Source organism: Oncorhynchus masou, chromosome 1 (assembly GCF_036934945.1).
Source record: "Oncorhynchus masou masou isolate Uvic2021 chromosome 1, UVic_Omas_1.1, whole genome shotgun sequence".
Taxonomy (NCBI): domain Eukaryota; kingdom Metazoa; phylum Chordata; class Actinopteri; order Salmoniformes; family Salmonidae; genus Oncorhynchus; species Oncorhynchus masou.
In genome coordinates this window covers 13,481,937-13,500,730 of record NC_088212.1, presented here as the reverse complement: position 1 = coordinate 13,500,730, position 18,794 = coordinate 13,481,937, and the positions used below count along the sequence as shown (strand labels likewise).

General features: G+C 60.2%; 1 protein-coding gene across 1 annotated transcript in view; it reads left to right on the top strand.

Annotated features, from left to right (window-relative positions):
* The window catches only part of LOC135518629 (adhesion G-protein coupled receptor V1-like), a 277,743-nt gene that overhangs the window by 148,472 nt on the left and 110,477 nt on the right, over positions 1-18,794 (top strand). The window contains 4 exon segments of the mRNA XM_064943812.1: positions 1,801-2,043; positions 15,723-16,130; positions 17,823-18,007; positions 18,203-18,452. Coding sequence (XP_064799884.1) covers positions 1,801-2,043; positions 15,723-16,130; positions 17,823-18,007; positions 18,203-18,452 — 1,086 coding nt within the window.

Sequence of the window (18,794 nt, the reverse complement as noted above, 5' to 3'; positions counted from 1 at the left end):
CTAATACTGAAGCTCTCTCCCTGGATGTCCTAATACTGAAGCTCTCTCCCTGGATGTCCTAATACTGAAGCTCTCTCCCTGGATGTCCTAATACTGAAGCTCTCTCCCTGGATGTCCTAATACTGAAGCTCTCTCCCTGGATGTCCTAATACTGAAGCTCTCTCCCTGGATGTCCTAATACTGAAGCTCTCTCCCTGGATGTCCTAATACTGAAGCTCTCTCCCTGGATGTCCTAATACTGAAGCTCTCTCCCTGGATGTCCTAATACTGAAGCTCTCTCCCTGGCAGACCACACATGTCTTTTGTTTGTCCACGTTTCTTTCTGCTGTAGTGTCAGAGGCTCTGGCTGTGTATTAATGTGGACGTTAGTGGAGAGATTGGGCTGTGAGTGGCATCGAGGTCAATATGGGGTCACAGGAGCAGGGCAGGAAGGTCCTGTGGCGTAATCACACTCTCCTCTCCTCTCCTCTCCTCTCCTCGGTCAGCAAGTAGCCTAGTTGTTAGAGCGTTGGGCCAGTATCTGAAAGGTCACTGATTTGAATACCCAAGTTGACAATGACTGACCCTGTAAAACAACACATTTCACTGCACCTATACGGTGTATGTAACAATAAAACATATATTTAATTTTTTGGGTGGTCTGACCAGGCAGCTCACCCAGACCACATCCTGTCCTGCTATGTGTCTGTGTGTGAGGGCTATTTTAGGGCACACCTCCTCCTATTGAGTGCTGTCTGTCTGCTGTGCTTCCTCCCCTCCTGCTTCCCTGCTGTTATGACACAGTCCTCAGACCTGGAGAGGAGAGACAAGAGTCCCATATTGTTGGAGGCTGCAGGACTGGTCCACCATTATGTGACATGGGGCTCAATTCTATAACTCATTTTATAAACATTGCTTGTACTTTACTGTAATTTTATGGCTGGGGAAACCCATAATCCCATGTTCAACAGTACTGTAATTTTATGGCTGGGGAAGTCCATAATCCCATGTTCAACAGTACTGTAATTTTATGGCTGGGGAAGCCCATAATCCCATGTTCAACAGTACTGTAATTTTATGGCTGGGGAAGCCCATAATCCCATGTTCAACACTAAAATCGTTTTATGGCTGGGGAAGCCCATAATCCCATGTTCAACACTAAAGTCGTATTATGGCTGGGGAAGCCCATAATCCCATGTTCAACAGTACTGTAATTTTATGGCTGGGGAAGTCCATAATCCCATGTTCAACAGTACTGTAATTTTATGGCTGGGGAAGCCCATAATCCCATGTTCAACAGTACTGTAATTGTATGGCTGGGGAAGCCCATAATCCCATGTTCAACACTAAAATCGTTTTATGGCTGGGGAAGTCCATAATCCCATGTTCAACACTAAAGTCGTTTTGTGGCTGGGGAAGCCCATAATCCCATGTTCAACACTAAAGTCGTATTATGGCTGGGGAAGCCCATAATCCCATGTTCAACACTAAAGTCGTATTATGGCTGGGGAAGCCCATAATCCCATGTTCAACACTAAAATCGTATTATGGCTGGGGAAGTCCATAATCTCATGTTCAACACTAAAGTCGTTTTGTGGCTGGGGAAGCCCATAATCCCATGTTCAACACTAAAATCGTATTATGGCTGGGGAAGCCCATAATCCCATGTTCAACACTAAAGTCGTTTTATGGCTGGGGAAGTCCATAATCCCATGTTCACATTCTATTTTTCTTTTCTTCTTCCTTTTCTCCTCTGTTATGTATTTCCATCTATAACCAGTTAGATGTTCCTTAACTCCCTCTGTCTGCGTATTGCCATAGGAACCCGAGTACCAGGCCTGGTTCCTGGTTGAGATCTACCAGGTGGGTGTTGGCGCTGCCATCAATGAAAGTTCCCGCTTTGCCAACATCACCCTGCTGGAGAGCGATGACCCGCTGGGGCTGGTCTACTTTGCGGTTGGGTCCAGACTGCCTGTAGCCCACCTCAAGACCACCCACCTCAGTCTACAGGTGTACAGAGAGGCCAGCACGGCCACCAACATCACCGTACTCTACCGCATGCTGGTGAGAAGCATACACACACACACACACACACACAGTGAACACACACACACACATACATACACTGTACACACACTACATACAGTACAGTGTTCATGGAATAGCCACACAAATATTGCCATACATTCCCACACCATATATTGTCTCCCCTTGTAACCAGTCACATCCTTCTGGTTGTTGTATTGTCTAACTCACTAGATCAGATTTCCATTCATCTCCCTCACCTAATTATACTGACCGGATGTGTTTCACCTTCAATGTCTAACGGTGTGTTGGTCATGGGTCATCTATGTCAAACTCTACTGGAATGCCAGCAAGAGACACTAACACCCAAAAAGCACCCAGCCCCGAATCGTAGCCTTAGTTCTCAGCCCCAGCCTCAATCAAAGCCTGTCCCAGCCCCCCAACCCTAGCCTCAGTCTCAGTCTCAGCCCCAGTGTCAGCATCAATCCCAGCCCCAGCCTCAGCCCCAGCCCCAGCCTCAGCCCCAGTCCCAGCCCCAGTCCCAGCCCCAGTCCCAGCCCCAGCCCCAGCCCCAGCCCCAGTCCCAGCCCCAGCCCCAGCCCCAGCCCCAGCCCCAGCCCCAGCCCCAGTCCTAGCCCCAGCCCCAGTCCCAGCCCCAGCCCCAGCCCCAGCCCCAGCCCCAGCCCCAGTCCCAGCCCCAGCCCCAGTCCTAGCCCCAGCCCCAGCCCCAGTCCCAGTCCCAGCCCCAGTCCCAGTCCCAGCCCCAGCCCCAGTCCCAGCCCCAGTCCTAGCCCCAGCCCCAGCCCCAGTCCCAGCCCCAGCCCCAGTCCCAGTCCCAGCCCCAGCCCCAGTCCCAGCCCCAGTCCCAGCCCCAGTCCCAGCCCCAGTCCCAGCCCCAGCCCCAGTCCCAGCCCCAGTCCCAGTCCCAGCCCCAGCCCCAGTCCCAGCCCCAGTCCCAGCCCCAGTCCCAGGCTCAGTCCTATCCCCAGCCCCAGTCCCAGTCCTAGTCCCAGCCTCAGCCCCAGTCCCAGCCCCAGTCCCAGCCCCAGTCCCAGCCTCAGTCCCAGACCCAGCCTCAGTCCCAGTCCCAGTCCCAGCCCCAGTCCCAGTCCCAGTCCCAGCCTCAGCCCCAGTCCCAGTCCCAGCCTCAGTCCCAGCCTCAGTCCCAGTCCCAGCCTCAGCCCCAGTCCCAGTCCCAGCCCCAGTCCCAGTCCCAGTCCCAGCCCCAGTCCCAGTCCCAGTCCTAGCCCCAGTCCCAGTCCCAGCCCCAGTCCCAGTCCCAGCCTCAGCCCCAGTCCCAGTCCTAGCCCCAGTCCCAGTCCCAGTCCCAGCCCCAGTCCCAGTCCTAGCCCCAGTCCCAGCCCCAGTCCCAGCCCCAGTCCCAGTCCCAGCCTCAGCCCCAGTCCCAGTCCTAGCCCCAGTCCCAGTCCCAGCCCCAGCCCCAGCCCCATTCCCAGCCCTAGTCCTAGCCCCAGTCCCAGTCCTAGCCCCAGTCCCAGCCCCAGTCCCAGTCCTAGCCCCAGTCCAAGTCCTAGCCCCAGTCCCAGCCCCAGTCCTAGCCCCAGTCCTAGCCCCAGCCCCAGCCCCAGTCCCAGCCCCAGTCCCAGCCCCAGCCCCAGTCCCAGACCCAGTCCCAGCCCCAGTCCCAGCCCCAGCCTCAGTCCCAGCCTCAGTCCCAGCCCCAGCCCCAGTCCCAGTCCCAGCCCCAGTCCTAGCCCCAGCCCCAGTCCCAGTCCCAGCCTCAGTCCCAGTCCCAGTCCCAGTCCCAGCCCCAGTCCCAGTCCCAGTCCCAGCCCCAGTCCCAGCCCCAGTCCCAGCCCCAGCCCCAGTCCCAGCCCCAGTCCCAGCCCCAGTCCCAGTCCCAGCCCCAGTCCCAGTCCCAGTCCCAGCCCCAGCCCCAGCCCCAGCCCTAGCCCCAGTCCCAGTCCCAGTCCCAGTCCCAGCCCCAGCCCCAGTCCCAGCCCCAGCCCCAGCCCCAGTCCCAGCCCCAGCCCCAGCCCCAGTCCCAGTCCCAGTCCCAGCCCCAGTCCCAGCCCCAGCCCCAGCCCCAGCCTCAGTCCCAGCCCCAGTCCCAGCCCCAGTCCCAGTCCCAGTCCCAGTCCCAGCCCCAGCCTCAGTCCCAGCCCCAGTCCCAGCCCCAGTCCCAGTCCCAGCCCCAGTCCCAGCCCCAGTCCCAGTCCCAGTCCCAGCCCCAGTCCTAGCCCCAGTCCCAGTTTCAGTCCTAGCCCCAGCCCCAGCCCCAGCCCCAGTCCCAGTCCCAGCCCCAGTCCTAGCCCCAGTCCCAGTCCTAGCCCCAGTCCCAGCCCCAGTCCCAATCCCAGTCCTAGCCCCAGTCCCAGCCCCAGCCCCAGTCCCAGTCCTAGCCCCAGCCCCAGTCCCAGCCCCAGCCCCAGTCCTAGCCCCAGTCCCAGCCCCAGCCCCAGTCCTAGCCCCAGTCCCAGCCCCAGTCCCAGCCCCAGTCCCAGCCCCAGTCCCAACCCCAGCCCCAGTCCCAGCCTCAGTCCCAGCCTCAGTCCCAGCCTCAGTCCCAGTCCCAGCCTCAGTCCCAGCCTCAGTCCCAACCCCAGCCCCAGTCCCAGTCCCAGCCTCAGTCCCAGCCTCAGTCCCAGCCCCAGCCCCAGTCCCAGTCCCAGCCTCAGTCCCAGTCCCAGTCCCAGCCCCAGTCCCAGCCTCAGTCCCAGTCCCAGCCTCAGTCCCAGCCTCAGTCCCAGCCTCAGTCCCAGCCTCAGTCCCAGTCCCAGTCCCAGCCCCAGTCCCAGCCTCAGTCCCAGCCCCAGTCCCAGACCCAGCCCCAGTCCCAGTCCCAGTCCCAGTCCCAGTCCCAGTCCCAGCCCCAGTCCCAGCCTCAGTCCCAGTCCCAGCCTCAGTCCCAGCCTCAGTCCCAGCCTCAGTCCCAGCCTCAGTCCCAGCCTCAGTCCCAGTCCCAGCCTCAGTCCCAGTCCCAGCCTAAGTCCCAGCCTCAGTCCCAGCCTCAGTCCCAGACCCAGCCTCAGTCCCAGTCCCAGCCTCAGTCCCAGCCTCAGTCCCAGCCTCAGTCCCAGACCCAGCCTCAGTCCCAGTCCCAGACCCAGTCCCAGCCTCAGTCCCAGCCTCAGTCCCAGCCCCAGCCCCAGTCCCAGTCCCAGCCTCAGTCCCAGACCCAGCCTCAGTCCCAGCCTCAGTCCCAGTCCCAGTCCCAGCCTCAGTCCCAGCCTCAGTCCCAGCCTCAGTCCCAGACCCAGCCTCAGTCCCAGCCTCAGTCCCAGACCCAGCCCCAGTCCCAGTCCCAGCCTCAGTCCTAGTCCCAGCCCCAGTCCCAGTCCCAGCCCCAGTCCCAGTCCCAACCTCAGTCCCAGCCTCAGTCCCAGTCCCAGCCTCAGTCCCAGCCTCAGTCCCAGACCCAGTCTCAGTCCCAGTCCCAGCCTCAGTCCCAGCCTCAGTCCCAGTCCCAGCCCCAGTCTCAGTCCCAGTCCCAGTCCCAGCCTCAGTCCCAGTCCCAGTCCCAGTCCCAGCCTCAGTCCCAGCCCCAGTCCCAGCCCCAGTCCCAGTCCTAGCCCCAGTCCAAGTCCTAGCCCCAGTCCCAGCCCCAGTCCCAGCCCCAGTCCCAGTCCTAGCCCCAGTCCTAGCCCCAGTCCCAGCCCCAGCCCCAGCCCCAGTCCCAGTCCCAGCCCCAGCCCCAGTCCCAGCCCCAGCCTCAGTCCCAGCCTCAGTCCAAGCCCCAGCCCCAGTCCCAGTCCCAGCCCCAGTCCAGCCCCAGCCCCAGTCCCAGCCCCAGCCCCAGCCCCAGACCCAGCCCCAGTCCTAGCCCCAGTCCCAGTCCCAGCCTCAGTCCCAGTCCCAGTCCCAGCCCCAGCCCCAGCCCCAGCCCCAGTCCCAGCCCCAGCCCCAGTCCTAGCCCCAGCCCCAGCCCCAGTCCCAGCCTCAGTCCCAGTCCCAGCCTCAGTCCCAGCCTCAGTCCCAACCCCAGCCCCAGTCCCAGTCCCAGCCTCAGTCCCAGCCTCAGTCCCAGTCCCAGACCCAGCCCCAGTCCCAGACCCAGCCCCAGTCCCAGTCCCAGCCTCAGTCCCAGTCCCAGTCCCAGCCTCAGTCCCAGTCCCAGCCTCAGTCCCAGCCTCAGTCCCAGCCTCAGTCCCAGTCCCAGTCCCAGCCTCAGTCCCAACCCCAGTCCCAGCCTCAGTCCCAGTCCCAGCCCCAGTCCCAGCCTCAGTCCCAGTCCCAGTCCCAGCCTCAGTCCCAGACGCAGCCTCAGTCCCAGTCCCAGCCCCAGTCCCAGCCCCAGTCCCAGCCTCAGTCCCAGTCCCAGCCTCAGTCCCAGACCCAGTCCCAGCCCCAGCCCCAGTCCCAGTCCCAGCCTCAGTCCCAGACCCAGCCTCAGTCCCAGCCTCAGTCCCAGTCCCAGTCCCAGCCTCAGTCCCAGCCTCAGTCCCAGCCTCAGTCCCACACCCAGCCTTAGTCCCAGCCTCAGTCCCAGCCTCAGTCCCAGACCCAGTCTCAGTCCCAGTCCCAGCCTCAGTCCCAGACCCAGTCCCAGTCCCAGCCCCAGTCCCAGTCCCAGCCTCAGTCCCAGCCCCAGTCCCAGTCCCAGTCCCAGCCTCAGTCCCAGCCTCAGTCCCAGTCCCAGCCCCAGTCCCAGCCTCAGTCCCAGTCCCAGCCTCAGTCCCAGCCTCAGTCCCAGCCTCAGTCCAGTCTCAGTCCCAGTCCCAGCCTCAGTCCCAGTCCCAGTCCCAGCCTCAGTCCCAGCCTCAGTCCCAGCCCCAGTCCCAGCCCCAGTCCCAGTCCTAGCCCCAGTCCAAGTCCCAGCCCCAGTCCCAGCCCCAGTCCCAACCCCAGTCCCAGTCCCAGCCCCAGTCCTAGCCCCAGTCCCAGCCCCAGCCCCAGCCCCAGCCCCAGTCCCAGTCCCAGCCCCAGTCCCAGCCCCAGCCTCAGTCCCAGCCTCAGTCCTAGCCCCAGCCCCAGTCCCAGCCCCAGTCCTAGCCCCAGCCCCAGTCCCAGCCCCAGCCCCAGCCCCAGTCCTAGCCTCAGTCCCAGTCCTAGTCCCAGCCCCAGTCCCAGCCCCAGTCCCAGCCCCAGCCCCAGTCCCAGCCTCAGTCCCAGTCCCAGCCTCAGTCCCAGACCCAGTCCCAGCCTCAGTCCCAGCCTCAGTCCCAGACCCAGCCTCAGCCCCAGCCCCAGTCCCAGTCCCAGCCTCAGTCCCAGACCCAGCCTCAGTCCCAGCCTCAGTCCCAGTCCCAGTCCCAGTCCCAGCCTCAGTCCCAGCCTCAGTCCCAGACCCAGCCTCAGCCCCAGCCCCAGTCCCAGTCCCAGCCTCAGTCCCAGACCCAGCCTCAGTCCCAGCCTCAGCCTCAGTCCCAGCCTCAGTCCCAGCCTCAGTCCCAGACCCAGTCTCAGTCCCAGTCCCAGCCTCAGTCCCAGACCCAGTCCCAGACCCAGCCCCAGTCCCAGCCTCAGTCCCAGCCCCAGTCCCAGTCCCAGTCCCAGCCTCAGTCCCAGCCTCAGTCCCAGTCCCAGCCCCAGTCCCAGCCTCAGTCCCAGTCCCAGCCTCAGTCCCAGCCTCAGTCCCAGCCTCAGTCACAGTCTCAGTCCCAGTCCCAGCCTCAGTCCCAGTCCCAGTCCCAGCCTCAGTCCCAGCCCAGTCCCAGCCCCAGTCCCAGCCCCAGTCCCAGTCCTAGCCCCAGTCCAAGTCCTAGCCCCAGTCCCAGCCCCAGTCCCACCCCAGTCCCAGTCCTAGCCCCAGTCCTAGCCCCAGTCCCAGCCCCAGCCCCAGCCCCAGTCCTAGCCTCAGTCCCAGTCCTAGTCCCAGCCCCAGTCCCAGCCCCAGTCCCAGCCCCAGCCCCAGCCCCAGTCCTAGCCCCAGCCCCAGTCCTAGTCCCAGCCCCAGTCCCAGTCCCAGCCCCAGTCCCAGCCCCAGCCCCAGTCCCAGCCCCAGCCCCAGCCCCAGTCCCAGCCCCAGCCCCAGTCCCAGTCCCAGCCTCAGTCCCAGCCCCAGCCTCATTCCCAGCCCCAGTCCCAGCCCCAGCCCCAGTCCCAGTCCCAGCCTCAGTCCCAGACCCAGCCTCAGTCCCAGCCTCAGTCCCAGTCCCAGTCCCAGCCTCAGTCCCAGCCTCAGTCCCAGCCTCAGTCCCACACCCAGCCTTAGTCCCAGCCTCAGTCCCAGCCTCAGTCCCAGACCCAGTCTCAGTCCCAGTCCCAGCCTCAGTCCCAGACCCAGTCCCAGACCCAGCCCCAGTCCCAGTCCCAGCCTCAGTCCCAGCCCCAGTCCCAGTCCCAGTCCCAGCCTCAGTCCCAGCCTCAGTCCCAGTCCCAGCCCCAGTCCCAGCCTCAGTCCCAGTCCCAGCCTCAGTCCCAGCCTCAGTCCCAGCCTCAGTCACAGTCTCAGTCCCAGTCCCAGCCTCAGTCCCAGTCCCAGTCCCAGCCTCAGTCCCAGCCTCAGTCCCAGCCCCAGTCCCAGCCCCAGTCCCAGTCCTAGCCCCAGTCCAAGTCCTAGCCCCAGTCCCAGCCCCAGTCCCAACCCCAGTCCCAGTCCTAGCCCCAGTCCTAGCCCCAGTCCCAGCCCCAGCCCCAGCCCCAGCCCCAGTCCCAGTCCCAGCCCCAGTCCCAGCCCCAGCCTCAGTCCCAGCCTCAGTCCTAGCCCCAGCCCCAGTCCCAGCCCCAGTCCTAGCCCCAGCCCCAGTCCCAGCCCCAGCCCCAGCCCCAGTCCTAGCCTCAGTCCCAGTCCTAGTCCCAGCCCCAGTCCCAGCCCCAGTCCCAGCCCCAGCCCCAGTCCCAGCCTCAGTCCCAGTCCCAGCCTCAGTCCCAGACCCAGTCCCAGCCTCAGTCCCAGCCTCAGTCCCAGACCCAGCCTCAGCCCCAGCCCCAGTCCCAGTCCCAGCCTCAGTCCCAGACCCAGCCTCAGTCCCAGCCTCAGTCCCAGTCCCAGTCCCAGTCCCAGCCTCAGTCCCAGCCACAGTCCCAGACCCAGCCTCAGCCCCAGCCCCAGTCCCAGTCCCAGCCTCAGTCCCAGACCCAGCCTCAGTCCCAGCCTCAGCCTCAGTCCCAGCCTCAGTCCCAGCCTCAGTCCCAGACCCAGTCTCAGTCCCAGTCCCAGCCTCAGTCCCAGACCCAGTCCCAGACCCAGCCCCAGTCCCAGTCCCAGCCTCAGTCCCAGCCCCAGTCCCAGTCCCAGTCCCAGCCTCAGTCCCAGCCTCAGTCCCAGTCCCAGCCCCAGTCCCAGCCTCAGTCCCAGTCCCAGCCTCAGTCCCAGCCTCAGTCCCAGCCTCAGTCACAGTCTCAGTCCCAGTCCCAGCCTCAGTCCCAGTCCCAGTCCCAGCCTCAGTCCCAGCCTCAGTCCCAGCCCCAGTCCCAGCCCCAGTCCCAGTCCTAGCCCCAGTCCAAGTCCTAGCCCCAGTCCCAGCCCCAGTCCCAACCCCAGTCCCAGTCCTAGCCCCAGTCCTAGCCCCAGTCCCAGCCCCAGCCCCAGCCCCAGTCCTAGCCTCAGTCCCAGTCCTAGTCCCAGCCCCAGTCCCAGCCCCAGTCCCAGCCCCAGCCCCAGCCCCAGTCCTAGCCCCAGCCCCAGTCCTAGTCCCAGCCCCAGTCCCAGTCCCAGCCCCAGTCCCAGCCCCAGCCCCAGTCCCAGCCCCAGCCCCAGCCCCAGTCCCAGCCCCAGCCCCAGTCCCAGTCCCAGCCCCAGTCCCAGCCCCAGCCTCATTCCCAGCCTCAGTCCTAGCCCCAGCCCCAGCCCCAGCCTCAGCCCCAGCCCCAGCCCCAGTCCCAGTCCCAGCCCCAGCCCCAGTCCCAGTCCCAGTCCCAGCCCCAGTCTCAGCCCCAGCCCCAGTCCCAGTCCCAGCCTCAGCCCCAGTCCCAGTCCCAGTCCCAGCCCCAGTCTCAGTCCCAGCCCCAGTCCTAGCCCCAGCCCCAGTCCCAGTCCTAGCCCCAGTCCCAGCCTCAGTCCCAGTCCCAGTCCTAGCCCCAGTCTCAGCCCCAGTCCCAGCCCCAGTCCCAGTCCTAGCCCCAGTCCCAGCCTCAGTCCCAGTCCCAGTCCCAGCCTCAGCCCCAGTCCCAGTCCCAGTCCCAGCCCCAGTCCCAGTCCCAGTCCCAGCCCCAGTCTCAGTCCTAGCCCCAGTCCCAGCCTCAGTCCCAGTCCCAGTCCTAGCCCCAGTCTCAGCCCCAGTCCCAGTCCCAGCCCCAGTCCTAGCCCCAGTCCCAGTCCCAGCCCCAGTCCCAGTCCCAGTCCCAGCCCCAGTCCCAGTCCTAGCCCCAGTCCCAGCCCCAGCCCCAGTCCTAGCCCCAGTCCCAGTCCCAGCCCCAGTCTCAGCCCCAGTCCCAGTCCCAGCCCCAGTCCTAGCCCCAGTCCCAGCCCCAGCCCCAGTCCCAGTCCCAGCCCCAGTCCTAGCCCCAGTCCCAGTCCTAGCCCCAGTCCCAGTCCTAGCCCCAGTCCCAGTCCTAGCCCCAGCCCCAGTCCCAGTCCCAGCCCCAGTCCCAGTCCTAGCCCCAGCCCCAGTCCCAGCCCCAGTCCCAGTCCCAGCCCCAGCCCCAGTCCTAGCCCCAGTCCCAGCCCCAGTCCCAGCCCCAGCCCCAGTCCCAGCCCCAGTCCCAGCCCCAGCCCCAGTCCCAGTCTCAGCCCCAGTCCCAGCCCCAGCCCCAGTCCCAACCCCAGCCCCAGTCCCAGCCTCAGTCCCAGCCTCAGTCCCAGCCTCAGTCCCAGCCTCAGTCCCAGCCTCAGTCCCAGACCCAGCCCCAGTCCCAGTCTCAGTCCCAGTCCCAGTCCCAGCCCCAGTCCCAGCCTCAGTCCCAGTCCCAGCCCCAGTCCCAGTCCCAGTCCCAGTCCCAGTCTCAGTCCCAGTCCCAGTCCCAGCCTCAGTCCCAGACCCAGTCCCAGACCCAGCCCCAGTCCCAGTCCCAGCCCCAGCCCCAGTCCCAGTCCCAGCCTCAGTCCCAGACCCAGCCTCAGTCCCAGCCTCAGTCCCAGACCCAGTCCCAGACCCAGTCCCAGTCCCAGCCTCAGTCCCAGACCCAGCCTCAGTCCCAGTCCCAGTCCCAGCCTCAGTCCCAGCCTCAGTCCCAGCCTCAGTCCCAGCCCCAGTCCCAGTCCCAGCCCCAGTCCCAGTCCCAACCTCAGTCCCAGCCTCAGTCCCAGTCCCAGCCTCAGTCCCAGCCTCAGTCCCAGACCCAGTCTCAGTCCCAGTCCCAGCCTCAGTCCCAGCCCCAGTCCCAGTCCCAGCCCCAGTCCCAGTCCCAACCTCAGTCCCAGCCTCAGTCCCAGTCCCAACCTCAGTCCCAGCCTCAGTCCCAGTCCCAGTCCCAGCCTCAGTCCCAGCCTCAGTCCCAGTCCCAGTCCCAGCCTCAGTCCCAGTCCCAGTCCCAGTCCCAGCCTCAGTCCCAGTCCCAGTCCCAGCCTCAGTCCCAGCCTCAGTCCCAGTCCCAGCCTCAGTCCTAGCCTCAGTCCCAGTCCCAGCCTCAGTCCCAGTCCCAACCTCAGTCCCAGTCCCAGCCCTAGCCTCAGTCCCAGTCCCAGCCTCAGTCCCAGTCCCAGCCTCAGTCCTAGCCTCAGTCCCAGTCCCAGCCTCAGTCCCAGTCCCAGCCTCAGTCCCAGTCCCAGTCCCAGCCTCAGTCCCAGTCCCAGCCTCAGTCCCAGTCCCAGCCTCAGTCCCAGTCCCAGCCTCAGTCCCAGTCCCAGCCTCAGTCCCAGCCCCAGCCTCAGCCTCAGTCCCAGCCTCAGTCCCAGTCCCAGCCTCAGTTCCCAGTCCCAGTCCCAGTCCCAGCCTCAGCCTCAGTCCCAGCCTCAGTCCCAGTCCCAGCCTCAGTCCCAGTCCCAGTCCCAGTCCCAGTCCCAGTCCCAGCCTCAGTCCCAGTCCCAGCCTCAGTCCCAGCCCCAGCCTCAGCCTCAGTCCCAGCCTCAGTCCCAGTCCCAGCCTCAGTCCCAGTCCCAGTCCCAGCCTCAGACCCAGTCCCAGTCCCAGCCCCAGCCCCAGCCCCAGCCTCAGTCCCAGTCTCAGTCCCAGCCTCAGTCCCAGTCCCAGTCCTAGCCCCAGTCTCAGCCCCAGTCCCAGTCCCAGCCCCAGTCCTAGCCCCAGTCCCAGTCCCAGCCCCAGTCCCAGTCCCAGTCCCAGTCCCAGCCCCAGTCCCAGTCCCAGCCCCAGTCCCAGCCCCAGCCCCAGTCCTAGCCCCAGTCCCAGTCCCAGCCCCAGTCTCAGCCCCAGTCCCAGCCCCAGTCCTAGCCCCAGTCCCAGCCCCAGCCCCAGTCCCAGTCCCAGCCCCAGTCCTAGCCCCAGTCCCAGTCCTAGCCCCAGTCCCAGTCCTAGCCCCAGTCCCAGTCCTAGCCCCAGCCCCAGTCCCAGTCCTAGCCCCAGTCCCAGTCCTAGCCCCAGCCCCAGTCCCAGCCCCAGTCCCAGTCCCAGCCCCAGCCCCAGTCCTAGCCCCAGTCCCAGCCCCAGTCCCAGCCCCAGCCCCAGTCCCAGCCCCAGTCCCAGCCCCAGTCCCAGCCCCAGCCCCAGTCCCAGTCTCAGCCCCAGTCCCAGCCCCAGCCCCAGTCCCAACCCCAGCCCCAGTCCCAGCCTCAGTCCCAGCCTCAGTCCCAGCCTCAGTCCCAGCCTCAGTCCCAGCCTCAGTCCCAGACCCAGCCCCAGTCCCAGTCCCAGCCTCAGTCCCAGTCCCAGTCCCAGCCCCAGTCCCAGCCTCAGTCCCAGTCCCAGCCTCAGTCCCAGTCCCAGTCCCAGTCCCAGTCCCAGCCTCAGACCCAGTCCCAGTCCCAGCCTCAGTCCCAGACCCAGTCCCAGACCCAGCCCCAGTCCCAGTCCCAGCCCCAGCCCCAGTCCCAGTCCCAGCCTCAGTCCCAGACCCAGCCTCAGTCCCAGCCTCAGTCCCAGACCCAGTCCCAGACCCAGCCCCAGTCCCAGTCCCAGCCTCAGTCCCAGACCCAGCCTCAGTCCCAGCCTCAGTCCCAGTCCCAGTCCCAGCCTCAGTCCCAGCCTCAGTCCCAGCCTCTGTCCCAGCCCCAGTCCCAGTCCCAGCCCCAGTCCCAGTCCCAACCTCAGTCCCAGCCTCAGTCCCAGTCCCAGCCTCAGTCCCAGCCTCAGTCCCAGACCCAGTCTCAGTCCCAGTCCCAGCCTCAGTCCCAGCCCCAGTCCCAGTCCCAGCCCCAGTCCCAGTCCCAACCTCAGTCCCAGCCTCAGTCCCAGTCCCAACCTCAGTCCCAGCCTCAGTCCCAGTCCCAGTCCCAGCCTCAGTCCCAGCCTCAGTTCCCAGTCCCAGTCCCAGCCTCAGTCCCAGTCCCAGTCCCAGTCCCAGCCTCAGTCCCAGTCCCAGTCCCAGCCTCAGTCCCAGCCTCAGTCCCAGTCCCAGCCTCAGTCCTAGCCTCAGTCCCAGTCCCAGCCTCAGTCCCAGTCCCAACCTCAGTCCCAGTCCCAGTCCTAGCCTCAGTCCCAGTCCCAGCCTCAGTCCCAGTCCCAGCCTCAGTCCTAGCCTCAGTCCCAGTCCCAGCCTCAGTCCCAGTCCCAGCCTCAGTCCCAGTCCCAGTCCCAGCCTCAGTCCCAGTCCCAGCCTCAGTCCCAGTCCCAGCCTCAGTCCCAGTCCCAGCCTCAGCCTCAGTCCCAGCCTCAGTCCCAGTCCCAGCCTCAGTCCCAGTCCCAGTCCCAGTCCCAGCCTCAGCCTCAGTCCCAGCCTCAGTCCCAGTCCCAGCCTCAGTCCCAGTCCCAGCCTCAGTCCCAGTCCCAGCCTCAGTCCCAGCCTCAGTCCCAGTCCCAGCCTCAGTCCCAGTCCCAGCCTCAGCCTCAGTCCCAGCCTCAGTCCCAGTCCCAGCCTCAGTCCCAGTCCCAGTCCCAGTCCCAGCCCCAGCCTCAGTCCCAGTCCCAGTCCCAGCCTCAGTCCCAGTCCCAGCCTCAGTCCCAGCCCCAGCCTCAGCCTCAGTCCCAGCCTCAGTCCCAGTCCCAGCCTCAGTCCCAGTCCCAGTCCCAGCCCCAGTCCCAGTCCCAGCCTCAGTCCCAGACCCAGTCCCAGTCCCAGCCCCAGTCCCAGCCCCAGTCTCAGTCCCAGTCTCAGTCCCAGCCTCAGTCCCAGTCCCAGTCCCAGCCCCAGCCCCAGCCCCAGCCTCAGTCCCAGTCCCAACCTCAGTCTCAGCCCCCAGGAAATGGCTCAGGATGTATCGATGACACGCTCCATCCAGTAGCTCCCTATTCCTCAAATGGTTTCTGTCGATCTATTGTGTAGGGTGTCTACTGAAAACATGCTTTTGTGATGAAATTGAATTTCCTTATGTTATAAAATAAATATTATTGGGTTAAAAAAGTTGGATTTCGATTCCAAATACATCCAATAATAAGCACTGAGCTCTGTTGACATAACAATGCAGGTTCCTCGTAAAAACTAAATTAGCATGAACTAAATGTAAAAGGCTTTGAAAATAAAAAACGTTAGTTTTCGCTCAGTGCTCTGTTGACATTTCAGAGATACTATTGTTTTTGTGAGAAATCATCAAAAAATTATAGGAATTTTGAATTAATATGAAAATACATACTAAAATATGAAAATAACACGTCATGTCTCAATATCAATATCCATCTTCCCTCTATTGTTGAATGTGAATTCGAGAAGAGGGATGAAGAGTTCAATGGGAAAGTGACCCTGTCAGGTTGCCAGTAGCTTTAATTCTTACACAGAATCCAGCATAGCTGACGCCATTCAATTTTCTAGATGATTTGCTACTTTTTCCCCTCTGGCCTCCATTTATTTAGTCACCTTAATTCTGGCTATACTACAAGGGTAAGAACTCAAATAACTGTTGAACAGATTATGACAGCGACATGAGGTTTGTACCATTTTGCTTTTATTATAGGATTATCTACACTTGGGCTACATGGGGCTCCCAACTGGTCATATAACCAGGTTAACTACAGTCTCCACATCCTATTACATATAACCAGGTTAACTACAGTCTCCACATCCTATTACATATAACCAGGTTAACTACAGTCTCCACATCCTATCACATATAACCAGGTCAACTACAGTCTCCACATCCTGCTACATATGACCAGGTTATCTCCAGTCATCTTATCCTGTTACATATGACCAGGTTATCTCCATTCTCCACATCCTGTTACATATGACCAGGTTATCTCCAGTCTCCACATCCTGTTACATATGACCAGGTTATCTCCATTCTCCACATCCTGTTACATATGACCAGGTTATCTCCTATCATCTTTCACACTAATGATGTTCTGAGAATACATATCAATGGCTCAAAGGACGCAGAGTCCCTCCACATTCATTTGTCCTTTTCCCTTCTTCTGTTTCTCCATGGCTCTCCAACCATCTCCTCTTATCTTTTGAAATGACCATCGGCATACCGCATTTTCGCAGGTCCCCCCTATCCACTTCCTATCACCCAGTTTTATAGCTAATCTCATACTATTCTAGAAATCTTGCAATGAGGATTAGAGAATTTAGCATTTTTAAAGCTAATTTCCTCCTATTCTACACATTTTACCATGAGGTTGAGATAAAATGTTGTAGTTTTACAGCCAATTTCTTGTTTCTTCAACAACAACAAAAACACGTTCTTAGGCTGTTTGGGAAGGGAGAGGAGGGTGCAGTGATATTTGCAGGGGCTGCGGGGGTGGTTGGTACACCAGTGGTAATGACACAACGCCTATCCCCTATTCATCCACCCATCTCTCTTTCTCTCTCTCCGTCTTCTTTCCCAACTCCCTCCATCTTTCCATCCTACTGTGACCTCACACTCCTGTTTCGTTGTCATCCAAAAGGAAGTCCCTCGGGCTGAGGCAGTAGGGCCCACTCTGATCTGGCCTGCCGTGGCCGGGATGGACTTTCTGAAAGAAGAGGGCCAGCTGACCTTTGACCTGGGCCAAAGGATCATAGGGCTGAACATCACCCTCACCCCAGACCAGGCCTCCTCCAACCCCCCGCCGAAGCGCTTTCACGTGGAGCTGTATGGGGCCAGTGGAGGGGCCAGGGTGCACCCTGAGTACGGCCTGGCCAACGTGACCCTGGTGTCGGGCACAGAGGCCCAGGCTGTGTGGGTCCTGTTGGACCAGCTCCAGCAGCCTCTGGACACTACCATACTGGACAGGGTGCTCCAGGCTCTGCTCAGCAAGTTCACGGCACAACTCACTCTAGAACAACTGACTGCCGTGCTGGACGCACTGGGGAAGGTGAGAGGGAAGGAGAGCGAGGGAGCGAGGGGGGAGAAGGAGGAGCTAGTATTTGTTTTGTTTGCTATTAAAAGTTTAGTTTTTTGTGTATGTGTGTGTCTAGTGTGTGTTGCATATGTCTGTGTTGCATATGTGTGTGCCTGTGTGTGAGTTTTGTCCAAGTACAAAACGATGACAGATCTACAGATGAGTTTTTAAAAGGTCTCTGTTGTCACTTAGTGTCTGACTAAAGCAGCTCAATCCATCAGCCTGTAGCCAAGTCACGCCTGCTCTGTAATAGACGGGTTAGCTGACAACGTCACGAAAACGATACACATGCTTCAGTGGGGAAGAAGTCTGTGAATTGTTGTGATTCTGGATGGTCAGATAGCTAGCAACAGTGACAAGAAACTGCCATGGAGGTGACTCGTTTCAGCTAGTTTTATCTTGTTCTTGGCACCGTGTCTAGTTTTGAGGTGTTTGATTGATTTCATGTCAATGCTAATATGGCAAAAATTTGCTAGCTACTAACCAACAATGTATTTGAGAGACAACAAGTGCTCATTGTGCAAATGTATTTATGTTTTCAATAAACATTGGAGATGAAATATAGCTAACATGTTGTCAACAATCTAAGTCAAAACGTTTTGTTTATCCCCATAGTTGCGCACGGGTCGGTTTTGTTGCTAAGCAACCAACCCGTCTTTACAATGTGAGAGAGCAGATTGGGGCTAAGGACACAGTGAATAACTGTCACCACCAAACTAGGAATGAACCAACATGTTCCTGAGAGGGAGATGGGAGGTTCAAAGAGACATCACACTTAAGAGCTTCCACACACACTCACTGAGAGGCAAACCTAGCCTGTCTGTGTTTGCATTGTACTGTCTTACATATCCCACAGGGTACTGTGTGTGTTACATAACCCACAGGGTACTGCGTGTGTTACATAACCCACAGGGTACTGTATGTATGTTACATAACCCACAGGGTACTGTGTGTGTTACACAACCCACAGGGTACTGTGTGTCTTACATATCCCACAGGGTACTGTGTGTGTTACATAACCCACAGGGTACTGTGTGTGTGTTACATAACCCACAGGGTACTGTGTGTATGTTACATAACCCACAGGGTACTGTGTGTGTTACATAACCCACAGGGTACTGTGTGTGTGTTACATAACCCACAGGGTACTGTGTGTGTTACATATCCCACAGGGTACTGTGTGTGTTACATAACCCACAGGGTACTGTGTGTGTTACATAACCCACAGGGTACTGTGTGTGTGTTACATAACCCACAGGGTACTGTGTGTATGTTACATAACCCACAGGGTACTGTGTGTGTTACATAACCCACAGGGTACTGTGTGTGTTACATAACCCACAGGGTACTGTGTGTATGTTACATAACCCACAGGGTACTGTGTGTGTTACATAACCCACAGGGTACTGTGTGTCTTACATAACCCACAGGGTAGTGTGTGTGTGTGTGTGTGTGTGTGTGTGTGTGTGTGTGTGTGTGTGTGTGTGTGTGTGTGTGTGTGTGTGTGTGTGTGTGTGTGTGTGTGTGTGTGTGTGTGTGTGTGTGTGTGTGTGTGTGTGTGTGTGTGTGTGAATTTGATAGGTGGCTCTCAGATTTTTGGATATATTTGTCTTCATAATTACCTCCAATTCTGCACAAACTGAGATTCTCTCTCTGCTTGGCCAGGTGCTTACGGAGGCAGAGCGCACCCCTATTGCGGACAGCAGCCGTGGCTTGACCTATGACCTACTGTGTGCCATGGCCAACCCCAGCCGAGTCGACACAGGAGGCCTGAGCCAACTGGCAGAGGTGGCCGAGCGCTTCGCCTTTTCCCTGCTCACACACAGCCAGTGTGGAGCACAGGCTCAAAGGTGCGTTCTGCCTCATGGGGGATTGTTGGTAAAAAAACTCAAGAGTATTGCTGTCTATTATTTCTGCCGCTGACTATGCTATTATAGTAGATGTCTTATTTGAGGGGCAAAATATAGAATGGATCACCCTTTCCCACTGTTAAAAAGAAGACTATATGAGTAACATAAGAGTGTGATTTGTTGTTTTTTTTAAAGGGGGAGGACCATTCTGGACACTTGTGCCTACATTTCCATCTCTTCTTACCACTGGTACCCTACCCAGATCAACGGGCACATGTTCACAGGCAAGAACTCAGACACCTTTCAGTTGCCAGACAACCTCCTGGAGGTGCCAGCCTTGCCCACTGGCACCATCTCCCCCTCAGCCTGCCGCCGGGTGCAGCTCACAGAGTACAGCACCGAACACTGGTTCCTCACCGACAAAACCACCGCGCTCAACGGCAAGGCAAGCAGACCCACATACACTCAAAGCCACACCATGACAGCTAGTAATACTTCGACTGATGGGTAACTATACTGGAAATGGGTGCCCTCTGCAATTCTTCCCGAAGTCATTATTGTAAAAAGTACTTTTTTTTCTCTCATTCAGTCCATTCATCTGGTCAAATAAAGGTAAATACATATCAAGTTACAGGAGAATACCTGTGGTATTACAGTTGAGAATGTATTCCTCAATGGAACCTTAGTGGTTGGTGTAAACTGCAGGGAGCAGTGTTGTTCCACTGAAGCTCTGTGCCAGGTCTCTGCCACTAGGTCTTTACAGCTATAAAGACCTATAGTGTTTGTC